This window comes from Rhinolophus sinicus, chromosome 14 (genome assembly GCF_057876585.1).
Source record: "Rhinolophus sinicus isolate RSI-liver-muscle chromosome 14, RSI-T2T, whole genome shotgun sequence".
NCBI lineage: Eukaryota > Metazoa > Chordata > Mammalia > Chiroptera > Rhinolophidae > Rhinolophus > Rhinolophus sinicus.
The window spans coordinates 30,615,681-30,643,039 of record NC_142514.1 but is presented as its reverse complement, the minus strand read 5'-3'; the positions used below and the strand labels follow the sequence as shown (position 1 = coordinate 30,643,039).

The following is a 27,359-nucleotide window of genomic DNA, read 5'->3' as shown; positions in this document are numbered from 1 at the left end:
ACACAGACGCACACACACACACACGTAGAGACATGCAGTCACAGATATATGTGTGCTGACACACGTGCACCTGGAGAGACACGCAGGAACAGAGACATGGAAAACACGAAGACTTATAGACATACGAAGCACCTTGTGGGTTGCTGCTGGCTCCCCCAGCCCTCACGCACTCTGAGGAAACCAAGACCACCTCAGGCCCTTCCCTGAGACAGCTCCATCTTTAGCGGAGTCAGACTAAGATACCCCCTAGCAAGTCAGAAGGCACCCCCCAGACCTGAAGGATCCCACACTCTTCCAGAGAGCCCCACCCCGCCCCCAGGCTTCCAGGCAGTGAAGGGGGGCCTGGGGAGCCTTGCCCATCTCCCTTCACAGCTTTCAGTCTTGATTTTCAGCTTTTTCCAAGAGAAAACTCCCACCTCTTCCAGCACTCAGATTTCATCAAACTTGGCATCTTAAAAGCCTGTTTTGTTTTTGAATCTGAGCTGTTTGGGGCCTGTCAGCAGTCCTGGCCTCCCCTCCCAGTCGCCACTCCCAACCCGGGGCTTACCTGGCACCTCACACAGCCCTAGTCACCCTTCCCAGCAACACACACCCAAGTGACCTGGGGGCCATCTCCTGGGCACACACCCTACCCACACTACGGCTTCTGGGCCCTGGCCCATGCCGGACTCGCCTCCTGGAGGTTCCCCATCTCCCTCCTACTCCAGGAAGATTCCTTTGATCCATTTACACCTCACCCTCCCAACCCCGTGCAAGCCGTGTCACTCCAGACCACGGACAGCCTCCCACTCATTCCTGAGGCCCCTGCAGCCCAGCTGCCACTGCTTCCTGCCAACGTGCTCCCCAAGATCAATCATGACTCCATGGAGATAAACCCAAAGGATACTTCTCAGCCATCTTGCCTCACCTCTGGACAACACTCCTTCCTCCTCCAGGTCGTCTTTTCTCGTGACTTCCATGGCCTCACTCTGTTTCCCTCCTACCTGTCAGGCCCCTCCTCACTGGATTCCTATGCAAACTCCCCTCCCAACATGAAGAGTTAGCTTCTGGTGCTCCATGCAGGTCCCCTTCCTCCCCTCTTGGCTCTGGCTTCCTGAGATTTCCCATTTCTTGGCCTTCAAAACTCTATCTCCATATGTCCCTTAAGAGTGCCAGGCAAATCTGAACAAGGCCTCCCTGACACCTCCCCTGGATGCCGGCACATGCCTGATACAACAGATTTCTAACTGGACTCACCAACCTGCCTCTTCAGACTTGGTCCTCCTCCCACACCTGAATCTTGGAAAACAGCACCGCTATCTACCTGGCCCCAGAGCCAGTAACCCAGAGGCTCCCGCCTCCCCAATCCCACAAGTAGCCAGGCAGGCCATCACTCTTTCTAAACTACTTGTAACCCAGTCTCCCTTCCTCCCTCACCCACTGCCTGGGTCTGGGCCTCTGCCACCAGCTTCTCACTGGCCTCCCTCCACCTCACTCTGCACTCCCAGGGACCTTTCGGAAACATACATTTTTTATTTTTTATTGGGGAAGGGGAACAGGACTTTATTGGGGAACAGTGTGTACTTCCAGAACTTTTTTCCAAGTCAAGTTTTTGTCCTTTCAGTCTTAGTTGTGGAGGGTACAGCTCAGCTCCAGGTCCAGTTGCCGTTTTCTAGTTGCAGGGGGCGCAGCCCACCATCCCTTGCGGGAATCAAGGGAACCAGCAACCTTGTGGTTGAGAGGACGCGCCCCAACCAACTGAGCCATCCAGCTCAGCGGCAGCTCAGCTCAAGGTGTCGTGTTCAATCTTAGTTGCAGGGGGTGCTGCCCACCGTCCCTTGCGAGACTCGAGGAATCGAACTGGTAACCTTGTGGTTGAGAGCCCACTGGCCCATGTGGGAATCGAACCGGCAGCCTTTGGAGTTAGGAGCATGGAGCTCTAACCGCCTGAGCCTCCGGGCCGGCCCCTGAAACATACATTTTGATTATGTCATTCCCCTGATTAAAATCCTTTCTCCTCTGGGAGCCAGGGGGAGAGGGCACGTCACATGGAGAATGTGCACACACAGGGGCACTTAAACCCTCCAGCTTGGGGTGGCCGGATGGCTCAGGTGGTTAGAGCGTGAGCTCTCAACAAGGTTGCTGGTTCAATTCCCACATGGGATGGTGGCTGCACCCCCTGTAACTAAAGATGGAAAACGGTGACTGGACTTGGAGCTGAGCTGCGCCCTGCACAACTAGACTGAAGGACGACTTGGGCCCGGAGAAACACACTGTTCCCCAATACAAAAAAAAATAAAAATAAAAAAATAAAACCAGGGGCCAGCCCAGTGGCTCAGGTGGTTGAAGCGAAGCGTGTGCTCCTAACACTGAGGTCGCCGGTTTGATTCCCACATGGGCCAGTGAACTGCGCCCTCTACAGTTAAGATTGTGAACAACAGCTCTCCCTGGAGCTGGGCTGCCGTGAGCTGCTGTGTGCTGCTGTGGGCTGCCGTGAGCGGCCAGTGGCCAGCGTGAGCGGCCGTGGGCTGCTGTGTGCTGCCGTAGGCTATCGTGTGCTTCCATGAGCGGCCGGCAGCCAGCGAGAGTTGCCGTGAGCTGCTGTGAACGGCCGACTGACGATTGGGTGGGGAGGAATGCAAGGCTCATAACACCAACATGGGCCAGGGAGCTGTGTCCTACACAACTAGACTGAGAAACAACAGCTTCAACTGGAGTGGGAGGGGGGCAGAAGAAGGTGGGGGGAATAAAAGAAAACCTCCAACTTGGCTAGCTGTTCCCAGAACTTCCAGTGCCGCTGTGGTCATGAGGCTGGGGGAGAGGGGAGTATTGAGGGGGCCATGTATATAGCAGGGTTTTGTAAGCACCTGTGGCTACAGAGGTTGGGGGGCCATGTGAGCACAGGAGAGGTGAGGTGTCAAGTGTCTGTGGCTAATAGAAGAGGCAGGTGTACTGCCCACCCCCAAGGAGGATCCATTCAGAACGAAGTCCGCTTGGGCCCTTGAAGGTAGATCAGAACTAGCAAGAATGAGGGATTCCAAGTACCAAGAAACCCAGTTTGACTTTCAAGGGCCTCCTGGCAGTGCCCACCTACCTGACGTCTCTCCCACCCCATGCCTGGGGCCTAGAACTCTCCAGGAAATGGTTGGACAGTCTCATATCTGGATGGTTTCAAATGCTACTTTGGTCATGATAGGGGTTGGAAGGTCAGAGACTAGTCAGTGGACCAGAAGCATGAAGTTTTGCCTCAGCTGCAAGGGGAGGGGCAGAAGCTGGCCCAGGTCCTAGGTTTTCTGTGGCTGCAAATCAGGAAGGTGACAGGCCCTGCTTCCACAAAATGAGCCTGTTACCCAAACACAAATGCAGGCAACAGGAAGGGGGTACATCCTGCCACTTGGGAAGTCATCCTCTGCCGGCAGTAGCCCTTTACCCCCCAAACTCAGGCCTGGGCCAGGGGGAGGGAGGAGGGTGAAGCAGGCAGAGCTGACTCCTTGGAAATACAAGCTCCCTTACCACCTCTGCTTCAGGTCCAGCCCAGCCCAGGACTGCTCAGGACAGGGGCACAGGTTGCCCATCAGCCCTCGTGTCCCTGGGTCTGTTTCCAAAGAGATTATGGGTGGAGGTGGGTGGAAGGGGGTTTAAGAGGTCCTTCATTACACCACAGGTCCCAAAGCTGGCCAGGGTCAGAGCCAGGGCAGAGCCCAGGGATCCAGGCCCAGCACTGACTGTTACCCCACTCCAGTTACTACCCCACATGCCTGCGAGTCGGCCCCCCAGAGCCTGCCCTGAGGTAGACAAGACCAGGCACTCCATGCAGGCACCAGGATTTCTCGGTGCCGTGGCCAGTCAGCAGACACCAAGGCCAGGTGGGAACAGGTAAAAGGGTACCTAGTCTTGGTGGGGGGAAGGGGAGGGGAGGAGAGAGTCCCAAGGTCTAGGCAGGATCCCTGTCTGGTGCACCCTCCCGTCTGGCCTAGTTGCAGAAGAACTGCTGAGGTGCTGTTGCAGGCTCTGAGAAGAGCTCAGCCCGACCACTCTGTCCCACATTCATCTCTGGCCAGCTGCTCCAGCTGACCAACAACTCTGAGCAGGGATCCTGTGGGGTTCCAGAGACAATGAGCCCAGACACAGCATCTCTGACCTCCCACAGCACCAGACTGACAACACGTTCAGCTCAGGCTGTTTGCTGAGCACCTCCCTTGCTGTAGACACAGCCTATAAGGTGCATACCACCTGCTGTATAGACCACACCATGCACACACACTGTTGTGCGCATGTGTGCATGTACACACACACACACTGCGTGATGTATACCATCTCCTGTACACACCACACACCCCCAGTTTGCTACTCACCTCCTCCTGTATATACAGCCTGTAAGCACACACCTGCTATACACACTGCACCACACACCTCACACGCACACTGCCTTACACATGGCACACAGGGCACCCACACCACACACAGGGCGCACATTATCTGTTTCATCCCTGACCACAAGTCAAACGCTGCCGCCTATGCCCGAAGCCCTCAGAGCCAGCCCCTCCAGGACAAAGTCAGAAACAGCTCATCCCTGCCTTTTGCCTCTTCGACCTCCCCTCCTTCCTGGCCTTTTCTGAACCCACCCAAGTCACCTCGGCCACACCTCTGCTGTCTGGCCACCTCTGGGGCTTTCCTGACTACTGTCCTGCCTGGCCAGATAAGTCTGTGACCTCGAGACTGAGCACCAAGACCCTCACTCCCCCCACCTCCAGGAGGGAAAGGCCAAGAAGCAAGGCCTGCTTCCCCTCCCCCTCTGCTCCCCCTCCCCCATGAGGGAAAATGTCAGATTCCCTGTCTCAGTGGCGGCAGCGGGCGGGTTGGAGGGGGAGTGATTCAGCTGCCTCAAGAGTGTGGAGCGAGAAGAGCTTTTCCTGCCATTACCCAGCGAGGGAGAGGCTGGTGCGCTAATGGCTTCAATTACCACTCAGACAGGAACGCTGGGCGGCGGGCCCTGTGCTCCTCACGGCCCAGGCCAGACTCACCCCCAGCCAGCTTGTGCTGCTGTACAGCCACCTAGGCATTACCGGGCAGTGGGGACTCTGCCTGGGCAGCTGGGTGCAAAGGCCACGATCGGGGCACTCCCAGAAGCTCCAGGGGAGCTGAGTATGAGGGAAATGGGGCGAGATGGACTTGTAGACCTGGGCTCCCTTTTGGGGGAACACCGACCCCTCCTCTGATGCAGGCTGATCTAGGTAGCCCTCAGCCACTGCCCTGAAGAGCCCAGATTGTGGTGACGGCCCCCGTCCAGTGCCAGTCATCCTTTTGCCCTGTTCCTAGACACACCAGGCTTTCCTGGGGAGCACAGGCCTGGAGGGACAGGGTGGGGAGCGGGGCGGGGCAGGCAGTCTGGGCTGCATCCCTTGGCCCCGCCCCCTGGCACCTTCCAGGCCTCCCACCCCACTCTTTTCCGCCAAGCTCAGAGTCGGTCAAGGTTACACAGACCAACATGGTAAGTCAGCATTTCGTCTTCCGGGTGCTATGTTTCAGGAGAAGGAGGGGCTCATTCAGGCCCACAGCTCCACCCCCACCCAGACAGGGAGCAAGGGTAGAACAAGAACCTGCTCCATACTCTCCCCAACCTCCTCAGACACCGCCCATATCCTGGGAGCACAAACATACCCCAGACCCTGCTAAAGAAACCCTCATCTATGGCTCCCCAGGATGGAGCGATCCCCCTGCAAGTCTGACTCCCTCACCTTGGGCCCTGAAAGACCATCCTCCTCCTCCTCAATCTTCTAAAAGATAAAGCTGCCCAGGGCAGGGTGGGGGTAGGAGTTTGCCCACAAAGGACCTGGGGGGAGCGCCAGAGCTGGGGCACAGGGGCCTTGGGGGGACTTCTCTTTCAACATTAAGGAGGCCCTCTTTCCCAGTATGAGAGCCCGAGAAGATGCCCTCCGGACCACAGTCTGGCTCTTCAGCCACTTCCCAAATGCCAGGGCAGGGCACATAGCTCCCTGCTGGGGCAGATACCAACAGGAGAGAAGGCAGTACTGAAATACTGTCCTCAGGTCATGAGTGGGGAAACTGAGGTCAGGGGTAGCAGAATCAGAATACTCAGCAATCAGCGATTCTGACCCAGGGCCCATCCTCTAGTCCCCCACCACACAGGTAAGTACCCCCTATGGGAGTAGAAGGTAGGGGCTGCATGACCCAGATAAAGCCAGGCAGCACAGAAGCTGCACATGCCTGGGCCTCCGGAGGTGCAGCTTCCAGCCCAACATTCTAGCTACCATTCATGATGGAATCCTGTGAAGTACTTAACTACATCATATTTAACCCTCCAAACCAGCATGGGCGGTAGGTATTATATCCCTGTTTACAGATAGAGCAAACAAGGCTCAGAAGCACAGTTACTTGCCCAAGGTCATAAGGTGACAGTAAGTGGTCCAGGGCCCCTGCTCTTAATCACTGTCCTCCACTGCCCCTTGAAGCTGGACGGTCCCACCCCATCTCACGGGAGACACACAGACACAAAGGAATTACTGAATGGATGTGTGAACAAATAAAGCCACAGCGTAAAAATGGCCAATGTGAAAAGATGCTCAACTGCTCTTGTAATCAAAGAAATGCAAATTAAATCGAGATGCCATTTTTTGCCTATTAACTTGGCAAAGATTTTTTTTAATGGTAATTCCCACGGCTGGGGAAGATGGGCAGAAAAGAGGCCCTCTTATAACCTGCTTGGTGGGAGTGTAAACTGACACAATCTTCTGGAAATATTGAAAGGCTTAAAAATTCATGTGCCATTTGATCCAGCAATTCCACTTCCATGAATCTAGAATAAGGAAATAATCAGGAAAGTGAACACATCTTATCTGCAAGGACGTGTATAGCACCTTATTTATAAAAGCAAAAAATTGGGAACAACCTATATGTCCAACAATAAGGGAATGGCTAAATAAATTAGGGTGCTTCCATGTGACACCCACAGCCATTAAAAATAATGATGCAGAAGAACACTTAATGGAAAGGAAGATGTTCACGAGATATATATGTGTATGTGTGTGTGTGTGTGTGTGTGTGTGTGTGTGTGTGTGTGTATTTTTTTTTTTTCAAGTAGTCTACAAATCACTGGGCAAAATGTGATCCCATTTTTGTTACATATATGTGTGCACACAAAATGAACTATAAGAAAATAATCAAATATTAATAGTAGAGGTAAAACAACCGATGATTTTTATTTTTTCCTATGTGGTATTTTATACTTACCAAATTTTCAACAGTGAACAGGTATTGTTATTGCAATTTTTTAAAAAAGCAATAATGAAAGCTATATTTTGAAAATATGTGCAGACATAGTCAGATGGATGAATCCAACATAGCTGGGGGGCTGATCAAATCACTCCCCACACCATTCATGGCTTCATATGCCCCCAGGGAAGTGCTGAATTGTTCTTCCCAACTTTTCTCTGTGCCCTCCAGCTCCACCCACCACCCAAAACCAAACTGAGCTGCTCAGGGTTCCTTGAAAGGTCCGTTCTCTCCTGCCTTCTCCTGCCTCCAGGCCTTGGTACATGCCAATGCTGTTCCATCTGCCTAGGCCCCCATCCCAACTCCCACATATCCTCAGGACTAGCTCAGACAAAGCCCCCTTCTCCCCAATGCTTCCCCAGTCCCCTGGGCTGCCCCCACACTACTTAGTGCAGACTGAAGTCTTTAGGGCCCGGTCAGATGACCCTCTGGACGCACGGTAGCATGAGATAGTTTTTGTGAATGAACGGAGGAGCCACCAAGTGAGAGAAGAACCTAGGCTCCCCGCCTCAGGCCCTTGCAACAGGGAACACACCTCTCTGAAGCCCACCGGCAAGCTCCACATGAAAGTCAGATCCATTACCACAAGCCATGAAACCAAGCAATACAGAGCTGCAGCCCCTCACCTCAAGCCATACCTTAGGCCCCACCCGAGCAATGCCCTGGTCACTGGTCAGCAGGAGAATACGCACAGCTGGCCTCAGCACAAGCCAAACAATCCAGGCCAGATCCAATGACCATTCCTGGCCACCGCTGACCTTCGTCAACCCCAGGATGGCCAGTTCTCCTCTGCCAAACACACACCAGCCCATGGCGGGGACAGAGGTGACTGGATGGATCTTCCCACACGTCAGTCTCTCTGTCCACCATGTCATGTCCCGCCCTGGCACATACCTTCAAGCACTGAGAGTTTGGCACTAGTGTTGATTTCTCCCAGACTGTTGGTGGCTGTGCACTCATAGATGGCTTCATCTCGCTGTACCCGCAATGGCTGGATCCTCAGCACAGACCCTGCCCCATCATCAAACTCAATTACCTGCCAGAGGACAGACGCGTGGTCACAACTTGCTCTGGGTCAGCCATCCTCCCGCTTCCAAAATGCCCCAAAGGAGGGAGACCAAGGGAAGTGGATTTAAGGCCAGATCTAAGAGTAGGCAGACTCTGAGCCCTACCTGCCCCTTCCCACCCAAACACGTACCTCGAAGCGCTGGGAGCTGACTTTCTTCCCCTTCTTCATCCATGTGATACGTGGCTTGGGTTCCCCCGTGGCTTGGCACACGAAGGAGGCCACCCCTCCTGACAGCCCAGTCTGGTCCTCGGGGACCTTAATGAAGACAGGTTTGCCTGGAGAGATGGAGACACTAAGTCACCATGGTACGGTCACTACAGACATGGTGGCAGTCATGGGGATGGGGGCTGTGGCAAGAAAGATCTCCAGAGAAAATAATAGCAGTGACATCTAACCATTATACAGTGCTTACTATGCGCCAGGCACTATTCAAAGAGATGTAGGCTTATGAGGAGGGTGCTGTAATTACCTCTGCTTATATAGAAGAAAATTGAGGCACAGAGAGGTTAAGGGATTTACCCAGCATGACACAGCTGTTTAGTGGCAGAGCTGAGATGTGAACTCAGGAGTTCTGAGTCTGGAGTCCACGCTGTAACCTGTAACCCGCTACACGTCTCCCATCCCCCCATCAATTCCAAGCTCTAGGACAAAGGCACGCTGAGAGCTGCCAGGAACAGCCCCAGCATCTCCCCCAGATCTGTGTCTTCCTCACTGCTCTCTACCTCAGTAATGGTACCTCCATCTACCTCAAGCTCAAGCCAGAAACCATGACTCCTCCTCTCCCCCAGCCCCCACATACCAGCAGTCCCAAAGGCCTAGACATTCCACCTCCTAAGTATCTCTGGAAATCTTCCCAGGTGAATGCTTTCCTGTAAATCTGCCCCCCTCATCCCGCCCCCACTGACAGGGTTATTGCCTTCTGACAGCCTGGGTGTCTCCCCAAAGTGTCCACAGGGAGGTAGGGGGAGAGGACAAAGGAGGGGCTCAGACACTGTACTGTCACGCCCACAACACCTTGAGGCACACACCACGGCCAACCTGGAGCACCTGTGTCTATGAACCCCACCACCAGGGTCACATGACCAGAGCAACCCAGTCTTCACTAAGACGTAGCAACGCCTCGTTAATCCTGACAGCGGATCCATTTCCCATTAATCAGGCCAATGAACAGCTCCAGGAAGGCTAATACCATGAGAAATGACCTTTCAGTCCACCTGCTCGGTGCTGAGTCCAGGCCTGGCCTGGTCCCTGGCACAGAAATGTGTATGCAGTGACGACAATACTTCACTAAGCACCCACTCTGCACCCGGTACTCGATATCATTTAGTCCTTCATCAGTAGTATCTCCAGTTTATAGGCTCTGAGAGGTCAAGTCACTAGTCCAAGGTCATACAGCCAATGAGTGGCACATTCGAGATTTGAATTCAAGCCTGCTTGAGTCCAAAACATCAGGCACAAAATAGTTCGCATGGTATTGAAGGCCTTGTCAAGAGCAGGGTCAGTGGTGTGTGGGGACCAACGCCAGGCCAAAGATTGAGGAGTGAGTGGGAGGTGAAGAAGTGGAGAGAAGAGTGAATGACTATTTAAACAAGACAGGCTGTGATGGGGAAGATAAAGAAAACATGGCACCCGGAGGGGATGAGGGCTGGAGGGGGGTTTTACATTTTGTGTCTTCTTTTTTTCCTAAGATGTGAAATAATGCTTAAACGCTGATGGGAAGCAGCCAGCAAAGAGGGACAGGGAGCCAATCCAGCAGTGAGAAGGACAGCAGGTGGGGCAAAGTCCCTGGGGAGGGGAGGGTCCAGGGAGACCACCAAGGTCAGGAGTCACAGGTACAGAGAGTAGGGAGGGCTTAGCCTTTTGGGAACAGGGAGGGAACCATCTTACTGAGCACCCTAGGGCCCAGTGGGTTCTGGAGGTTTTATGTAGCTATTAAGCAGGATACTCATCATCTCTGAGCCTCCGTTTTCTCATCTGCAAAGTGTGACACGGATCTGTGCAGCCGAAATATGATGCTGTCTGCAAACTGCCTGCACTGGCTCAACACATGGGGGGCCTTTCATGAGGGCAACCATCACCCTCGTCAGCATTATCAGTCTTAAAACAATCCCATAAGGTGGGTAGTACTATCATCCCCATTTTAGAGATGATAAAATGGAGGCTCAGGAGGTTGAATAATGGGCAAATCAGAGGGATTTGGGGGTAAAAAAGGGTTTGATCCAACGTTCCAAATCCTAAACTCAGGGACCCACCCGACTGCTCTTGGAGTAGTAGAGGGGCAAGGGCAGCTAGCTCAAAGGAACCCAGGGCAGTCTTGGTGGGAAAACACGTAAGTGTGGTAGGGACCAGAGTGGCATGGGGACAATACAAAGGTTCAGGAAGCCTTAGTTTGTCTTACCCTTCCCCCAAAAGCCCCCTGAAGGAAGCTCCAGACTCCCCCGTCTGCAGTTGTCTGCACAGCCTGTTCCTTTCAGATAGGTGCTCTCAGATTGGACGCTGACCACTCAAACTCCCCCAGGGGGTGGGGAGGATTCGCAGCCCCCCACATACACACACTGCGTGCCCCTCCCCCACACCTGCGGCCCTCCAGGCAGAGGCTCCCAGCGCTCCTTCTGCACTGCCACCACCTCAGTCCAGGCATCACCTTCCTTTGGACACTCCACCAACCTAACAAGCTGTGTTCCTGCCTCGTCTTGCCCCCTGTGGTCTATATTCTTTATTCAATAGCCAGGGTGAATTGACAGCCTCTCTCCCCTAGTTAAAACCCTCCAAAGGCCTCTTACTGCTCTCCAAACAAATTTAAACTCTTATCATGGCGGACAGAGCCCTGACAGGTCTGATCCCAGCCACGCTCTCCATCCCCTATAGCCACCTATGGTCCCCTATGGCCTCAGGGCCTTTGCATAGACTGTTCCTCTGCCACAAACCACTTAGACTATCTCTTTACCCACTAACTCCTGTTTACCTTTCTGAACTCAATTTAAATATCATTTCTTCAGGAAAAGTTCCTTGGTCCCCCTGTCACCGTCCCTACTTCCATTAGCTCAGTTCCTGGTTTAAAGCTCTGTGGTAACTCCATCTGCCTCTTTCATAGCGCTGCTCATGGTTTGTTAATATACGTGTGTGAGGTTATTACTTTTGCTCATGGTTTGTTATGTACATGTGTGAGGTGCCTACTTTTTCCACATTTGGGGGGAGTATTTGAGTCATAGCCACTTTTCCACCTAGAACAATAGCCCTGGTCAGGGCAGACACCATGCATGCCTGCCTTGCTTCCTGCCCTGTTGCAGTGCCAGACCTACTTGCTGGCACCCAGAGGTGTGGAAGGAACGAAGGAGCGACTGACAAGTGAAGGCCTGAGGCGGATGGAGTCTGCAGCCCCTCACACACCAAAGGGCAGCCCCTCACATACCAAAGGGCAGCCCCTTATATACCAAAGGGGAGCCCCACCACGAGGGAGAGAAGCCCAGGATAGAAACCCTCCTTGGCGCCTATCTCAACGTGTCTGCACAGTAACCAGAGACTGTAACTTGCTGAACCGGAATGGCTGGGCGAGTGTGCCTGGGGGGTGGGGCGGGGCCTCAGCGCCAAACAAAGAACCAGAAACTGGGGAGAGCCAGGTACGGGTCATGAGAGAGAGCCAGAGAAGGGGAAAGGCCTTAGAACTGTGTGGAGGCTGGACAGGGCCCAAGGCCTGCGGCCATGGAGGGGGCAGAACACCCCCTGGAGCCTGGAGAGGGGCCAGTCCCCAGCAGGGCCCCCCACCCACCAGACTCTGGAAAAGACTAGCAACTGCTGCCCAAGCCTGGTGCAGCCCAGGGGACAGGCCCTTCCCCTTAGTCTGGCCTCACCCCTGCTTCCTTCGAACCCACCCTTACCTCTACACCTCCATCCCACCAGAGGCACCTCACACAAGCTCAGGAGCCAAACCAAACTGCAGCTCATCCTTGTCTGAAAGCCCTGCCAAGCCTTTGCCCCTTCTGTTCACCAGGTGGACTTTTGGGGAGCACAAATCTGACCACGTTTCTCCCGAGCTCCAAACCCTGTGTTTGTGTGTGTCCCCCCCCACTCCCCGCCCCACGTTTTGCTCCTACTGACCTCTCCAGGCTCACTTTCCTTGACATTCAAAAAGGAGAGTCTGCCGTGGGCAGAGCACTGTGCTGGAACCCAGCTCAGCCCGGTGGACTCGCCAACCCCCACCCAGGCCTACTCCAGCAGGCCAGGCCGGTGGGCCCCTCCTTGACTTTGTGTGTGCCCTGCCCCTCTCAGGCATGCCCCCTCCGCCCAGCCTGTGGGAGCCTGCTCTGCATCACTAAGCCCCTGGGGCTCCCTTCCCAGCACTCATCATCCTATGCCATGGTGACTGGTCAGGTCCCCAGGAAGGTGGGCAAAACTAGGCAACTTGACCACTCTGCTCAGTGCTGACCCAGAGCTGGTGTTCAGTGAGGGTCTGAACAGAGCTTCTGAGACCTTGTGCCAAGAGGGGATTTCTGCTCCACCAGAATGTGGCTCTGCCTGTCTCCCACTCCCACCACGTGGGTGGCACAGGCCTTTGGGCAGCAGCTTCCAGGAGCATGCCCTGTGACACTCTCTGGCAGCACAGACGCTGAGTCCATGCAAGGTGGGAGGGAGCGGCCTATGAAAGCAAACAGTAGGCTGGCCTGGGGGTGGGTGGGCATACTGCCCAGGGTCCAGCCCTGGGGACAAACTGGGCCACTTCCAAAGTTCCTCCATGGGAGACAGAGGGCTATTTTGTGCCTTCACTACAGAGTACCCATACACACTACACAAACAGCACACGGAAGCAGAGAGCAGACACGGAAGCAGAGAGCAGACACGTAGCAGCAAGGGACTGCCAAGCAGGGGAGGGAGCTCCTGAAGAGGCGGATTTCCCAGGCAGGCCCTGAACTGCCTAATGAGCTGGGGACTCATTAGTGCTGGCTCTTGTGACTGCTCCTGGCGCCCCCCAGAGGGAGCCTGCTCAGAGACATCCGTGTTCTCCAGCACACACAGGGAGCCCTAGTAGGTCATGGCCTTGGAGCGGGGAGCACATGCTAGGTGCCGGGTGCCTTGAACACGTGACCTCAGGTAACCTTTCCAGGTAGGAGTGCTCACTCTCATTGTGCAATAGAAAAACAGGCCTGAGAGAGAAAGCAGGCCGCTGGCAGTTCCACAGAGGGCAGAGTCTAGACGGGCCAGCGGGTCCCGCCTACCCACCTGTAAGGACGAGGGGGAGGACGTGCAGAACGTGTGCAGCACCCTGCCATGTTCCAGCTCCACAGGCTCTGGGCGGCAGGGGGAATATGATAGACACATCCTCAGCTACTCAGGCACTTGTCCCCATCTACCACCCACCCCTCCCGCCATTAGGCATCCTGCTCTGGGCTCCTAAGATTCCAAGTAACTGGGCCATAACCCGGACCCCACTCATACCTCGTCACCTGGTCCTGCATCCCCGCCTCTGTCCCAAGCAGTCTGGGGACAAACAGGGATGGTTCTCACTGTGCCTCTCCCATAAGCTCCATGGAGGAGCCCAGGCTCCTCCCTTCTTCTTCTCCCAATCTCATCCCATTATGCAATGTCCCCAATTAGCAAATGCCCACTCACCCTTCAGGGCCCCTCTCTTCCAGGAAGCCTCCCAGCCCTCCTCCTAAGATACTTAGGTCACTGCCTCTGTGCCCCAACACAGCACACACTGCAGTGACCCACACTGCAGGTTCCAAAGGCAGGCCTGTCAGGATTCTTCCCACCTAGCACCTGACACACACGGCAGATCAGCAGAAACCTCTTCCTGTTCAGGACCACCTCTGGCCCCACAAGCTTCCCCCTTAGAAGCCACCAAGCCCCAGCCTAGGGGAGTCGCCCAAGCCTCTTATGCCTAAGTCCCCATCAGAGCTGACTCAGCATTGGCACTGGGGCCTCTGGGCTAACTCTTGGCAGCTGCTTCTCCACCCCACTTCCCTCCATTCCCCTCAGAGGCCAGGGCCCCCATTCATTTGTCTCGTTAAGAGGCCTATAGAAACACATTTGTCCGCTCCACGCTTCACTGCTCCGGTCGTCAATTCTCTGGGGTGCCTGCCCTACCTTTTGCAGAAGCTCTGTCCATGTTTGCTGCTCGACCCTGGCTAGAAGTCTCCAAAGTCCAGCCCAAGCCTGGCCAAGACGGGGGACAGATCTAAAAGTGTCTGCAGAGTAAGGCAGGCCTGTAGGACAGACTCTGCCTCCCGGGGCCAGGTCCCCATGGCCCCCAGCCCAGGTCCCTGTCCCACAGCTCTCTGCCTGGAAGCAATGCCCAACTCACCTATTTCAGGGTCTCCAGCTGGTTCCTACATTCAAGACCCTGGCCTTTGGGTTCTGGTCCTTCAGGGAAGAGCATGAAGGTTCTTAGACTCTGCTGTATAAACTGTTCTGCTCTGCCTCAATTTCTATTGGGGGTCCAGGCCTGACTCCACCCCTTCACTTACTCACCTACTACACTCCAGGACTTAAGCTGGACAATAACCTGAGCCCCCCAGAACTCACAGTCCAATGGGACAGGCAGGCCCAAAGCAGATGGTCACAGTCATGCAATCCAAGGGGAATACAGAGGAGTAGCACAGGCTCATGGAGGAAGTGAGGTTCCAGGTGAGCAGGAAATGGTCAGGTGAAGGGGATGGGGAAGTGTTCCAAGCAGAGGAAACAGAAGGAGAGGAGGCCTGGGAGCACGTGAGCAACTAAGAGAAGACAGCATGGCGGGGGTGTGGGGTAGTGGGTAGAGTGCAGGAGGAGACTGGCAGAGGCTTGACAACACAGGGCCTGGAGAAGGGTTGAGACCCCTAGGCTTGACCCTGAAGGCAACAGGGGAAGAGAATGAGGGATGACACACTCATGCTTTCATTTTGCAACATGACTCTTACTTTGGAATGGAGCATTCTCCATTATAGGGAAGAGAATGGAGGCAGGGAAGCTATCAGGAAGCGGTTACATACAAAAGCCCAAACCAGAGCTGAGGGTGGCTTGGGTGAATGCAGCGGAGAGAGAAGTGGATGCATTCCAAAGATATTTAGAAGGTAGAAACAAGAGAACCTGGTGATGGATTAGATGTGTGGGGTATGAGGGAGGAGGCTGGGAGGAGGCCCAGGTTTCTGACTTGGGTGGCTGGGTGGGTGGTAATGCCATTCACCAGAACACAGGAAGACGAGCAGGTCTGGGGGGATGAGAGTGAGGGGTACAGGTTGGGGCATGTTGGGTCTGAAGCAGGAGGGGAAGGCAGTTATTCTCCTAGGATGTGTTGACTCGGGAAGCCCAGCTGGGCGGTCTTCCCTGTGCCCTCAAGCTCCCATCTGAAGGCCCTGAGAGTGTCCAGGGTGGGGGAAGGGGCGCAAGATAGTACTACAATGTCCGAGAGCTACTGACCACACCTGACTCTCGCCAAGCCTTCACCTTCCTGCCAATGTGGGAGTCACACCCGATGACTTCTCCCCCAACCTGCCCCTGCAGGCTCAAGCTCTCCCAACAGCACCAACCAGGCCTGGAGATCACCCCCATCCCCTAACCCCACCCTATTCAGGCTTGCCCAGCCCTCTCATTGCCAGCACCTCAATGCTCCCAGTACCCCTCACCCCCACACCCAGGAGGAATGCCCTCCCCTTCCTCTTGCCCTTCTAGCCCTACCAGGGCCCAGCTTAGGAGGACAAAGGGCGGGAGCTCTAGTCCAACCCCTCGCCAGATCTGGTCCTGAATAATTAATGAGCCATTAGGAGAAAGGGCCAGGGTGGGGCAAGTAGAGATCTTCGCCTAGAGACTTGGAGAGGGGGAAACCCTATGGCCTGCTGACCCCCAGGGTGACCCCTGGGTTGGCCCTTGGCCATCTCTGGGCTCCTGACAAGCTGGGAACAACCTCCTCCCCCAAGGACCTTGGCTCCGACCTCGCCCCTCCCCCTCAGTGTACAGATTGGCTAAATAGGCTCTGTGCCCCGCCTTCCACCGGTAACCAAGCAGAGGTAACCATGGTGACGGGGCGGGCTGCGGCCAGTCTCCCAGTGCCAGGCAGGGGGAAGGGCGCAGGAAAGGGACCAAAGTTCTGAGTTGGATCTGAGCAGGGCACAATCCCACCTCCCCCAACACACATAGACAGAGGGGCGCTGGAGCCCAGCTTCCTCCTGGCCAAGTGCAATCTTCCCGATTCCTGGGGCTGAGGGGCTGGGAGAAGGGGAAGGGCTCAGTAGCTCCACACCTGGATATCCAGGGTCTAGCCATGGGAAAAGCTATAACAGCTCTGGTTTCTGGACCCTCTCTGTACCTCTGGCTACATGTGGCATCTCATTCCCCCATCTAGACACACTCCGTGTGTTGCCACCCCTATTCCCATGCCAACCCCAACATGGCTCATGCTGTGCCTTCTGTACGCAGTGGCAGACTCAGCACAGGCCTGAGCACGTCACCCAATGACCACATGAATCCCAGACATGTCTCACCCCCAGCCCATAAAAAAGGGTCACGCTTAGACACGCCCCACCCTGCAGTGCCTAAGGGACATACGGGCGTGCCACAGGATGCGCCCAGGAAGTGTGGCGCTGGGACACTCCTTGGCTGGGGACTCGCCATGTGTGTGGGGAGGTTCTCTACGGGACAGAAGGTGTAGAAGTGTATCTAGCCATCCTGTCTCTCCTAGTAGCTGGTCCTGTTCTCCATCCCAGAGTCCTGCTAGGAGGGGCGGATGCCTTTTAACCTGGAGATCCCACACCTCGAGGGGTCAGACTTACTGTCACCATGGGCGCCCGCCACCAAACCAAGCATCACGAGTGCAGGCACAAGGGGCACCATTGTCCTTCCTGGGATGGGTTCAGGGGTCATCCAGGGCTCAAGCACCACGGCCAGCCACAGCCCAGGGCAATCTACCTGTGATGGAGAGAAGGGCAGAGCCAGTTAGCTGGTATCCACCAATGTCTCTATTGCCCACCCATGCCACCTCCTGGCCTCACTCACACCCAGACCCCCGCTCATCCTCACTGAGCATCCAAAGCCCAGTTCAACAGACCCCCACTTTGGACTATCCAATGACCACCCAGACCTTCTGACCCGTGACCACCCTGGCTCCTTAATGATCCCTCAGTGACCCTCCCCCCCCCAAGTAGCCAAATAGTCACACTATCGGGAGACAGACTACAAGAAGCCAAGGGCATTCCTTAAATCTGAATGGGGCAGGGTCTACTGAGACCAGAGGATGTGCAGGGATGCGCTGTCCCAAACCTTGAATTTCCAACTTGCCTCCATAAGGGGACAGGAACAAGGAAACGAGGTCAGAAAGACAGAGAGACCAAACAGAACAGGACAGGCACAGGGAGAAGTTAGCAGACCCATACAGGCTAGGGACTCCCGAGTCCCTGGGGCACCCTCTTCCCCCTCCTTTCCCAGCAGGGAGGGAGGAGGCAGGGGGCCAGACCCCACATGCCGAGTGCAGATCCCAGAGCACAAACTTGATAGTGGCAGACAGGATCCAGGTATCAGGGGCTTAAAGCCAAAGCCACAACCTGTCCGGGCTCGCCAGGACACGCTCTTGACAAGTTGCAGCTGCCCACCTGGCCACCCTCATCCTACCCAATTCCCATGGCACCTTCCCATTCTAAAGGGAAATTACAGGGAGGCCGTAGTGGCCAGGAATGGGGGTATTGGACCCTAAGATTCAGCCCCACACCTCCTCTGTCCTTGTCCCAGCAGGGTCACAGGAAAACTTCAGGGCGCCACATGTTCAAATGGGCCATCCGCGCTGAGGCAGGACCCTGGGCACAGGGAAAACTGTATTCTGGATTGGCTGAATGCCTCCAGGCCTGGTGTTCCCTCCCCACTCTGCTAGGCATCTGTGTGAAGCTTTCCGCATGGCCACACCACCTAATACAGACACACTGCTCCTGCTCCCCAGACCCGATGGGGAGCTCCCGAGGGTTTCCCTCCCATGTCCCCCACAGAGTGGGCTTTAGGGGATTCACACCAATACCCACCGGCTTTGCTCATGCCTTGCTCTGGGCAGGGGCTGGCATATGGTTAAGTGCCTCATTAATGCTCTAAAAACACCACAGGACATAGAGGGGGAGTGACTGATGGTGAACACACATTGGGGCCCAGCACTGGTACCCACTGACTCTGGTGGGAGAGTCAGGAGGCAGCTGACCCTCAATTATAAGAGAACCTGCAAGGAGGTGACAGAACTGGTGAACACGAAGGGGCAGGGCTCACAGACACGTCTGCTCCTTCCTAGAACCTGGACCCTAGTCTCAACTGAGGCACTCAAACAAAGGTCATGAGATCAGGGGACAGCAGGTGAGCAAAGGTACTGGGACAAAGCAGGCAGGACTGTGAAGTGGAACGGGGTTGAACACAAAGGGAAAGGGGTGGAAGATGCCCCTTGTCCCAGATCTTGCCAAAAGTCTGAGACAGGAGCTGAGCATAAAAAGAAGCAAGTTTGAGGGGCCTGGGGGGCATCCAGCACCATGTACACCACGCCTAGGCTTCCGCTCAAAGATCAGAGCTCAGGCGGCTGAGACCAGGAGAGGGAGCCCCCACAATGATGCCCTGCATGGCCAACTGGGAATGGAGGTCACAGATCACAAAGCCCTGCCGGGACTTGGTCATCATGGTGCAGCAAACAATAGACTTCAACATCCCAGCAGACATCAGGTGGCGAACTGCCCAGCCAGGCTGTCACGGGGGGCACGGTCCCCTGACACAATCATCCTGTAGCCCCTGGTACAGATATCCTGGGTTTATAGCTCAGTGGTGTGTTGTATCAAAGAACAAGGGCAGAGAGGCCTAGTATAGACATCATGGGGGCAATGATACACTATTCAGAGGTTTAATCTCAGGTATAAGCGCCCAGTGTGAACCCCCTCAGTACAGACATCGCAGGGGCTTAACGCGCAGGAACACACATCATGGGGGTAGAGCTCCCTGGGACAGACATAAAGGGTCTGAAGCGACAGAGAACAGACACCTGGATGCAACTCCCCAGGACAATCACAGGGCGTAACCCCCTGCAGCTGCCTTGGTCCACACGTAGGGTAAGTGTAACTCCCAGATGCAGACATCACAGAGGTGTGGCCGTCTGGTCCAGACATCAGGGATAGACCAATAATACAGACATGATGGGGGTGTCGCCGCCTGATAGGCATTATAGGGGAAAACTCCCCAGTACATTATTATAGAGGTGAAACCCCCTGGTATAGACATCATGGAGGTGTCAACCCCGGTACCAATATGAAAAGGATATATGTCCCCAATATAGCCATCATGGGGGCGTAACGCCAGAGCAGACATCATGTGGGACAATCTTGGATGAGATTCTGACCACGGGTGTCAGAGAACCTGGGCCTCTGGTAACCCCACTCCAACGTGACAAAGACAAGTAACCCTTACTTGGGGACTCCAGGGACCCCGGGTATCCAGGTCTGGGGTGTTCAGGACACTGTTCTGATCCAGGACGCAGAACAGACAAAGGTGGAGAAGCCGAAAAGATATCTCCTTCCCAGAAAGCTCTGCCAGCAGCCCATGGACATGGGGACACAGCTGCCCAGAGAGAAGGGGAGACACTAGAACACACAAACACAGACACATACTCAGGCAACCACGTAGCTGCGGGAGCCAGGGCCTCTCCCTCACCAGCTCCGTGTGTGGGCAAGCTGCCTCCTGCCCCACAATCAGCATAGTCCCTGCCCCGTGTCAGGCAGTGCAGGCCGCTCCCAGCTCTTGGGCCCCCTTGTCAGAGTCCTGGATCCCTGGGCTTGCCCCCACTCCAGGACTCAGGGTCACCTGTGGGGAGAAGGGGGAAGAGGAGCAGGGCGGCGGGACCAATGCTAGCTAGCCTTGCGGGGGTTGCTGAGAACCTTCTGAATCCAGCGTGACAGTGTTAAGAGCAGACCTTCCCCTTCCACCAGCATGGCGGGGTGAGTCTGGGCTTTTAACACCTGAGATGCAAACAAGGCCTGAACATTTACACACTCAGACACGTCTCTGAACTGCACTGTGGACCACTGCTTCTACCAAACTGACATACTTGGGCAGGAAAACAACTCCATACTGTGTGATACTGTAGAATATAACCGGATGTCATTTTTTCTACATTCAGAATGGTTTTAATATATCCTTTTTCTTTGCTCCATCACTGTAAACCTGCCAACTGCCCTTTCTTGGGAAGAACTGTCCTTTATTCTCAAATTTTGTCCTTGGTGTTAAAATGTCCTTTCTTGTATAAAATGATGGTGATAGCAGATAGCAGTTATTTTTTTATAATGTCCTTACTTGGCAAAATTAAAAATTGCCAACCCCATGTCTGGCCCCCAAGTACGTTTGGAAATTGTAGTTGGTTAGCGAAATCGAAGGGAAGAGGAAGGAGGAGCAGGCACCACACACAGCCACAGGATTCAGATATTAACGTCACGGAAATGCATGTTACACAGAGGTCACGTCACCTCCATGCAGCCCACTCTAACCACCCATCAGCCTCAGAGCACCCCCCAGACCATATGATGCCAGAGATTGGGGTGGGGGGGGTTTCCTGGCTAGAGAACAGCTGGGATCATTCCGAATCCTCCTCATGAATATGCAAACACAGATTGATTTGTTTCTCTTGGGCACGTGTTATTATTCACAAATATTAATTAATCTCCAAATACCACCTGTTCCTACAGCCTCCTCCCTGCCTCCTCCCCAGGCCAGGACCCTGGCTCCCAGGAGGCTGGGGCCCCAAAATGGACACCAGCAGGAAGGGTATCCAGGGCCCCACAGAGCACTGGCCAAGGGGAGAGGCGGGTGCTTGGGCAAGAGAAGCCTGAGGGCAGGGTGAGCTGGGAGCTGTCACCTTCTGACCAGTAAGCCCTTTTGTCATGTCCTGGACAGTTCACCGCGTGGCACTGCAGCAGCGGCCACGGAGACGGAAACAGGCTTGTTACACTCGGGAAGGGAAAACCAACATGTTTCCAGCTCTCACCAAACCAACCGCCGGATTATGACGGGAATAAATCACAGGCTCAGCAGCGACCCCGGCCCGGGGGAAGGAGGCGGCCAGCAGCAGGCTGCCTTCCTCCTGCAGCCAGTTGGCCAGTATCTGTGAGGGCAGCCAGGAACCGCTCGTGTGCCCTCTTGCAGCTGGGCTCTACCCTCTCGAAGCCCTCAGCTTCTCAGTTCCCCCTGGGAATGGAGGGGGGATTAGGAAGAGTGTCCCAGAGTCTCTGGGGGTGTCACAAGGTCCAGCAGAGGCTTAGCTCTGGGGTCAGACCACAGGGACTAGCAGAGGCCTGTTCCTACAGTTATAATCCCTGCGCCACCAGCCGCAGCCTCTTTCCTCAGGAGAGTGGAGCCTCCCCTGGGGGAACGCTCACCGATGTGGCTGCGTCCGGGCCTATGAACTTGCTGTTCTCTCTGTGGGGATGAACGCCCTTCTCCTGCCCCCAGCCACCTATTCACCCTTCAGAACTCAGCTCACGTGGCCCATAACTGAAAATCTTCCCGGACTGGTCCTCCCGTTTTCCAGATTTGTACAGATTAGTGAAGGCAGCAAGAAGTGGGACAGACCAGTAGTTCTCAACCCAGGGTGATCCTGTCCCCTGTGGGACATTAGGCAATGTCTGGGGGCATTTGTCAAGACTGGGGATTGGGGTGGGGAAGACAGGTACTACTATCATCTAGGGGGGAGAAACAAGGGATACTGCTGGCATCCTACATAACAGGCCAGCCCCCGACAAGAAAAGATTATGTGGTCCAATATCAACAGTATTGAGGTTGAAAAGCCCTGATCTGGACAACAAGATCTTTTGTGGATGCAGCCTAGGGCCTACCCTGGCCCCTGCCCTAGAACCCCGTCCCCTGTGAGTACCCTGGGCCCCATACCCAAGGCCCCGGCCTGACTTAACTCTTGTATTAGCAGTCCCTGGGCCTCAGGGTCTCAAAGCACCTTCCCCTCCCCCTCCAAATCAGCCTTGTCTCCAGAAGCCAAGCTTTACAGCACATCCCACCCCTACCCCTTCAGACACACCAGCAGCAAGTGGCCTCCCCAGAAGATAGAGGACTCCACTTGCAGGCATCTCTTCTGGTGAGACTGGGCTCCCAGGTAGGTCTGACCCATCATCTTAGATGGACAGGTGAAGGGACGCACAGTATTCCCTTACCCACCCTCCCCATCGGATCTCTCCGACCTGTGACAAGGCCCTACCTGCTGCAGTTTTTAAATAACCCCAATGGCCATCTCACCACGCACAGGGCCTGGCCCCTAGCAAACACCAAATACATGTTTATTTCCCTCCCCTGCCCAGGCCAGACCCTTCTCTTCCGTGCCTTCTTCATTCAGCCCGCCACGCAGAACTGTTCAGTGAGGCTGCTGGGCCCTGAGCCAGGAGGCAGGCTGATGAGCAGAACAGTCATGGCTCTGCCTTCGAGGGGCTCCCAGAGGACAGCTCACCTAGAACTCCTCCTCCCGATCCCACTCCTCCTCCAGGTCCCCATTTCAGTGACAGCAAAGCCATCAACCTGGGCACCCTAGCCAGCCAGTCCTCCTCTAATTCTCTCCTCATCCCACACACCCAGGTGGTCAGTAAGTTTCAATCTGCCTTACATCCATCCGAACGACCACACTGTCTGGAAGACCTCATCACCGCCCACCTCTTCAGTGGGCTTCCTGACCCAGGTCACTCCCTTGCAATCCATCCTGCACAAACTCATGCCCCCTGTTAGCTTACAAACACGCAAATCTGATCATGTCCCACAAGCACAGCTTTGTTTGCTGTTTTATTCCACAGTAGACACGTAGACAATGTTTCCTAAATAGATAAAAGGATGGGCAAATGGATAGATGAATGCATGGGTGTTGCTTCTCTGCTTAAGAACCTTCAATGCCTCCATGTCACCCTCAGGGAAAAGTCCAGAGTCATTAGCCTGACATCCAAGGCCCATCGGGTCATGACTCCAATATAACTCTCCAACCTCATTCCCTACAACTCCAACCCACCTCTTGTGCTTCCAGCAAAAAGGAAAGAGAAGGAGACCTCAAGGAGGCAAGGAGGGATGTGCCCCACATCCTGTGGGTGTCCTACTCTTTCTACCACAAGGAGTAGGGAACAGTCTTTTATACAGAAACGTGGCCAATGGAAAAGCAGACGAGACTGGTGTTAAGTCCCAGGATGTCACCAGGAAGCCTATTTCACACCTACAGCAGCTGACAAGCTGTATATCAGTCTTTACTCACCTCCATCATCCATTCCGGTCAGAAACCCAGGCAGCATCCCTGACACCTCCCCTCCCTCATGCCCCACATTCAATCCTCCACCATGTCCTGTCTGCTCCACCTCCCTAAATAGCACTCAAATCCCCTTCCTCCACTCCATCACCACCTTCCTGGTCCAGGCCTCCATCACCTCTCAGCCACACACACACTGGATCATGTCATAACCCTAGTGACAATCCTTCCACGGGTCTCCACCAGCCTGTGTCAAAATCCAAACTGCTCAGCCTGTCCCACAGGACCCCTCTGCGCCCCTGCCCCCAGCACACTTTGGGTACACTCACCAGGTCTTTGCTTCCTCAAACTAGTCACTCTTGGACAACCAGCACTGAGGGCAAGGCCCCCGGGCCTCCGCTCCTTCCTGGAGAGAGAGGAAAGGATGAGAACATCACGAATTTTATCACAGGGCAGCCAGATGGCTCAGCTGGTTAGAGTGCGAGCTCTGAACAACAGGGTTGCCGGTTCGATTCCCACATGGGCCAGTGAGCTGCGCCCTCCACAACTAGATTGAGGGACGACGACTTGGAGCTGATGGGCCCTGGAGAGACACACTGTTCCCCAACAAAATTTATTAAAAAAAAAAAAAAAGAAAGAATTTTATCACAGCAGAGTATTTACTAACATGGAAAGATATTCAAAATTTGCTATTTATGCAGGGGGAAAGCAGGTTATAGAACTGTCACATAGGACGATCCCCACTTAGTGAAAATGCCCATTTCTTCACTTCACTCACTCATTCACTACTCCTGAGCACCCACTATGTGCCAGGCTTTCTTCCAGCCACCCAGCTTACAGCTGTGAACAACACAGACCCAGTCTCTGACCTCCGCAGTAACTGTGTCCAAACTCCTCAGCATAACCATCCTGCCAGCAGGGCAGTCGGTGCCCCACCTCTGCAGCCCCACCTGCCCATGTTCCCCTCTCTTCCACCAGCCAACTTCCAAGAACTTATTCTCCTGATCCTCAAATGTGCCACATTTCTTCTAGTCTTCCAGCTTTGCCCATGCTATGTGCCACTGCCTGGAATGCACTGCCCACGTTCTAGCCAATCACCCCTCGGATCTCAGAGCCAGTGGCACTTTCTCCGGGAAGCCTTCCATGATGTCCCAGACTACATGCTGAATCTTGCCTTCGTGCAGTGACCACAAATGCAATGATTTATTTATTTACACATTTGCTGAGTGGTCGCTGAGTCCCGACCATGAGCTCAGTGTGCGGCCAGCTGAGCTCCGTATCCCTAGCACCCAGCAGAGACCTGGCACATAGTAGGTGCTCCGTCAAGGTCTGCTGAGTGGATGAATGAACAAACGAGATCACAGAAAACAGCCCAGCCTAGAAGAACCACACCAGCATACATGCAGCCCTCAAAGAAGCTTCAGAAGCAATATTTATTTTTGACTTTCTGCTTCTCTATAATTTTTAAAATGAAGGTGTGCCCCAGGATGCCTCCTCCGCTGGCACACAAGCAGCGACGAAGCCCGGCCCCTTCCTTCTAGATCCATTACTGAGCCCCCACCAGCATGGACACCATCCTGGGTGGGGGCAGGGGTCAGACACACCCACTCCACCTCATCACCGCCTCACCCAGCTCAGCGACTTGGCACCGCTGGTGCCCACTCGAGGCAGACTGCACCTCACAGCGGGTTTCTCCTCAGCCTCACGCCCCCACATGCACACGGATACCCGCCCCACACAGCAATGTCAAGGCGGCTCCTGCCAAAGTGGACACACAGGAACGGGCTCAGGGAGCGTCCTTACCGGCCCACGCCAGCCTCCCGCACCTGGGAATCGTCCTCACGTCCTCATTTGAGACTGACCGCCTTTGCCAACATGGGGGATGTCCTCACTGACTGAACTCACCAATCCAGTACCGTCCGCACTGATCCTGTAGCTCATAGCCTCTCCTGCCTCCACCACCCCATGGCCCCCAAGAACCCACAGCCCTGGGCCTCACTCAGGATGGCTGCTTGCTTCCCTGCCCCAGCCCACCGAGTTTCTCCACAAAGTTCCCTGTGGCCACTGCTCCCAGCACACAGGCTGCCAGGCGGGTCTGGCCAGACAAACCAGCTTCCGTGTCCCAAACTCAAAGGCCCATTTGTCTGGGGACGTCCGCGGGGCCTCACAGTGCCAGACGTGAAGCTGTTGGCTCCACTGCTGCTCAGGGACCCTGGGGCAGAGGGGTAGAGTCTCAGGCGGAAAACAGGGAGGGTCCCTCAAGCCAGCAGGCAATACTGCCATGCCCATGGCCACACCAAGAGTACTGGGCCTGGTATCTGGAAACTGGACTGAAACTGAGCAGGAGCCATACCTGGAAAGATGAATGTGCCCCAAATGGCCTGGAAACGGTCAGAGAACAGATAAAACAGATACCTGGAAAGACCCTAGAGCACACAGAACAGCACCAGGGCAGCATTCTAGAACAGCTGTAACAGCACCTGGAATCACACCAGTCCGGGATCAAACTGGCCCCCAAACCACCTCGGCAGGCAATCAGAATCACCCCTCAGCTTCACCAGAACCACGCTAGACTCACCCTGGGAAGAGCCCAGAACAATCAGAACTGCTGGATACACCCAGAAGACCAACTAGAAAGCTCCCCAGAAAGAAACTGACTGGTACTGGAACCAGGTTAGAAATCACTGGTTGGCACCCAGAAAGGCCTCAGGAGGGGTGAGGTTGGCAGCAATGACCAAGATCAGGTAAAAAGGCCTTGGCACCAATCAGGGCTCTCTGTCATCGGTCAGACCTAGAACCTGGCCTGGCAGCAGGGCCAGGGACGAACTGAAATCTGGAGAAGCGCAGATGGCCCTCTGGGACAGCCCCCTCTGGCTGCACCAGGAACTGTCCCCAGAAGCAGCGGCTAAAACACTGCTGAGGAGCAAAAACCATCCTTAGATGTGGAGGTGAGGGACACACAAAGTCCAGGTGCATCTGGACCTCAGAAGCAGACATGGGAGGCAAGAATCCCTCACTAGATGCCCAGGGTCCAAGCTGGATAGGGGACATGGGGAACTGAACACGCTGAGGCTGCCCCTTCTCAGAATTCCCTGAACCCACCCCCAACATGGGGTCTCTTCCCCAGGGCTTCTTTTTCTAGTCTTCTCACACCAGCCTACCTGAAGGTCAAAAATACCTGAACAACACATACACGGTCCCATAGATGATGAGGGCTGAGGTCTGGGCACTCCCTATGTTGAGCTCCTCCAACTTGGTTGCCTAAGCTCAGAATTGTAGCTACTTTAGGTGAGCAGGTGTCCTAACCTTAACAATGTAGAGTTTTTAAAGCCCCCCGCCATTCCGATGGGGGTGGGTTTGCACCACCCCTGTTGTTAACGATTATAACAACTGCTAACACTGAAATAGCGCTTACTGGAAGCACTTTCTGCATATCAACTTTAATCCTCATTAAGAACCCACTGAAGCGCATTATTATACACATCTGACAAACAAGAAAATTCAGAGATGTTAAGCAACTTGCTCAAAGTCACACTGCTATTAAGTGGAGTTGAACCCCAACAGTTAGAAACCAGAGTCTGTGCTCTTAACCACTGAGGCTGTCTTGATGTGTACAGCTCTACACTCACATAACTCTCCGTCCTTCCTCTGGCCCAGACTTCTCTCTCAAACTCCAGATATTCACACCCAATCCCCTCCTGGATGTTTCCCCCACCCCGGAAACGGAAACTCAAATGCTGCATCTCAAAGGCAATGTGTCCACCCCTGAGCTCATTATCTGCCCCCTAAATCTACCCCCATCCTTGAGCTCATTAT

General features: G+C 54.7%; 1 protein-coding gene across 19 annotated transcripts in view; it reads right to left on the bottom strand.

Annotated features, from left to right (window-relative positions):
- The window catches only part of PTPRF (protein tyrosine phosphatase receptor type F), a 99,100-nt gene that overhangs the window by 55,325 nt on the left and 16,416 nt on the right, over nt 1-27,359 (bottom strand). For 5 of the 19 annotated variants that reach the window (XM_074334576.2, XM_019751126.3, XM_019751123.3 and 2 more), the window contains exons 2-5: nt 23,873-23,949; nt 17,086-17,221; nt 8,471-8,616; nt 8,167-8,308 (exon numbers count right to left, since the gene is read on the bottom strand). In XM_074334576.2, the coding sequence (XP_074190677.1) occupies nt 8,167-8,308; nt 8,471-8,616; nt 17,086-17,176 (379 nt within the window). In that variant the 5' untranslated portion in view covers nt 17,177-17,221; nt 23,873-23,949. Of the gene's footprint in view, nt 1-8,166; nt 8,309-8,470; nt 8,617-17,085; nt 17,222-19,732; nt 19,873-23,872; nt 23,950-27,359 lie in introns of those variants that run through there. The other 14 variants (XM_074334566.2, XM_074334570.2, XM_088791084.1 and 11 more) reach the window with 6 other exon arrangements.